This window comes from Clupea harengus, chromosome 12 (genome assembly GCF_900700415.2).
Source record: "Clupea harengus chromosome 12, Ch_v2.0.2, whole genome shotgun sequence".
Lineage (NCBI taxonomy): Eukaryota > Metazoa > Chordata > Actinopteri > Clupeiformes > Clupeidae > Clupea > Clupea harengus.
Genome location: NC_045163.1, coordinates 19,325,490 through 19,327,989, shown reverse-complemented (window position 1 = coordinate 19,327,989; position 2,500 = coordinate 19,325,490). Strand labels below are relative to the sequence as shown.

General features: G+C 44.5%; 1 protein-coding gene across 11 annotated transcripts in view; it reads right to left on the bottom strand.

Moving 5' to 3' along the window:
- The window catches only part of vav2 (vav 2 guanine nucleotide exchange factor), a 219,603-nt gene that overhangs the window by 35,469 nt on the left and 181,634 nt on the right, over nucleotides 1-2,500 (bottom strand). For all 11 annotated transcript variants that reach the window (XM_031577743.2, XM_031577746.2, XM_031577744.2 and 8 more), the window contains one exon: nucleotides 351-449. In XM_031577743.2, the coding sequence (XP_031433603.1) occupies nucleotides 351-449 (99 nt within the window). The remainder of the gene's footprint in view (nucleotides 1-350; nucleotides 450-2,500) is intronic.

The window sequence follows — 2,500 nt, the reverse complement described above, 5'->3', positions numbered from 1 at the left end:
AGTCGCAAAAATAAAATTGAGCAAATGTCTAGTGATGATATTGGAATGGATTTTTTTAATTCTTGTGAGGTCTCGTATTTGAATAGATTTTCGCTTTTATAAAGCTATGAAGGATCTTGAACCGTTTAAGGAAGTCTGTAGTTACAATAGTGTGTTGTGTGTGGTTGGAGATGACAGTTTGCACATTTCCTGGAGAATGCTGGATCTCTTGACTAATAATGACGATTTCTGCCCTCCCCCATTTAGCATATTGTGACAAATTGATCTCGTAGGCATGTATGGTTGTTTCTTGTTTTAGAAAAATTTTATTCTCTCTGTCTCTCCCTTTTTTTCTCTCTCTCTCCACCCACCTTGTCAATGTCCTCCAGTGTTTTGTAGTATTTGGCCTCCGTCTCCTGGATCTCCACCAGGCAGCAGTTGCGCTTGTCATCCTCCGACATGCCCATTTTCTGTGTCAGAAACCAAGCATAGAAACACACACGACATGTCACGTCACCTCACCACACACACACACACACAAACACCTAGGTTACACCACAGGTTACACACACACACGAACGGACAACCGAAATGACAGCCGCGGCACCGGCCGGACCCCTCGTGTCGACATCCTGTTGTTTGGCCGCCTCCCGTCGTCCACTGGCGTCTTTAGAGAAGTGCTTGGCCATGGGTAACCAGACACACAATAGAGTTGTCTTACTCAGGATTGGTCCTTTGTGTGGAAAGACACATGGGTACCATCGGTGTGGGCTGCCAGCTATGATGGGTGGATGGGGGTGTGGGGGTGGTGAGGGGAATGTTTTGTCTAACTGAGAGTCCGGGCTTGTCATTGAAACCAAACCAAAGCATCTGGATAACATTCCGAGTGTCGTTTTACATCCTCCCCTAACCTAACGTCGTCTCGGACTGTAAAAAGACATCAGAAAAGGCCTTAAATGTGGTTTTGATGAAATGTCAATTATGCGCGCCCAACGTGCTGTGGCCAATGGAACGCCAGCGGGGTGATTGGGGCGTAATTGCTGCAGTCTTGTTCCGCAGCGACGCTGGTGATTTTTGGCAGGGTTCGGGGGAGACGTGTGTAACGTAAGGGTTGGACTGCTGTGGGGGCCGGCGGGGTCCGTGGCTAGCTGCCGACAGGGCTTTGATGAACATCTGTGCCCACACCGGTGCCCACATCTGGGGCCAGGGCAAACTAACGACTCACAACTCTAGTCGTGTTACACAATCATTTTGGGGTGGGTTGGGGCAGACAAAGAGAGAGAGAGAGAGAGAGAGAGAGAGAGAGAGACGGAGGGAAAATACTGTGTTGGCAAGCACAGTGGTCTTCATTACAGAAAGGCAGAGATGGCAATTGAATGAAAAATAAACACAGAAAACGGGCAGAAGAAGAGAGGAACAAAGGAGGGAAAACAGAGGAAAGCCCAGAGAATGACGCAGAATGACAAACACAGAGAGAGAGAGAGAGAGAGAGAGAGAGAGAGAGAGAGAGAGGAAGAGAGGGGGGGGGGAGGAGGGAGAGGAACAGAGGGAGAGACGGAGACTGACACTAACAGTACCCCAGACATACAGTACACTTCTGGAATAAAAGTGGGGTCCTATGATTTCCGTGAACAGAATCGCGGAATTTCAGTAAGGAAAGCGTTAATCTTAGTTAAACGTGGAAGTGCGCTGGATTAGAATAAAATGATGGGAGAGAAATGCATTTGATAGCGTAAAAGGCAACAGGCACGTCAAAGACAGCTATCCAAAGTTAATGAAACAACAACTATGTAAATGTAAATGTGGTTTTAAAATAGATAGAGTTACTGCTACATTGATGGCGAACTGACGCATGCCTATGCATTGTGAACCGAACATTCAGAGCATCTGAATATTTATTTTTTTAGAATAACCATGAGACAATGTACATGTAGACTATCATAACACAAGTGGTTTACTGACGCAGTACAAGTCTTGGAATCAGATACCAGAAGGTAATCTCCCCTTAAATACGTTTTAAATTTTTTCATTCAATAAAATAAAATTGAAATGTTAGCAAATTAAACTGTATTCTCTGGGCTTGTACTAGCATTGCTAACCCACACTCCCTACCCTTTCACAACATAGGTCTATCACCTAGACAGATAGACAAACATGTGTGTAAAAGCACACTAGTCTGTGAGTACATTTCATGATTGGACATATGATTTGATGATAATCTAGCAAAAAAAGAAAAAAAAGAAAAACACAGTATCTGGCAAAAGAAATGTAACTAAATTTGGCAAGAAATAAAACAGATTTAGACTAGATAAAACCCTAATGTTAAGGCAGGCTGTTCCAGCAGCCAAGAGCAATCTCCAAAGGAAAGGAAACAGATCAAATAGGCTTGTGCGGCTGTTACACTGGCAGCTCAGCCAGGCTATGATGGCTGCAGTCTGCTGCTCGGAGAGAAAACAAACAAAAAAAAACAAAAAAACAACCAAAACAACTACAAACAACATCCAGCTCCATCTGGGAACGG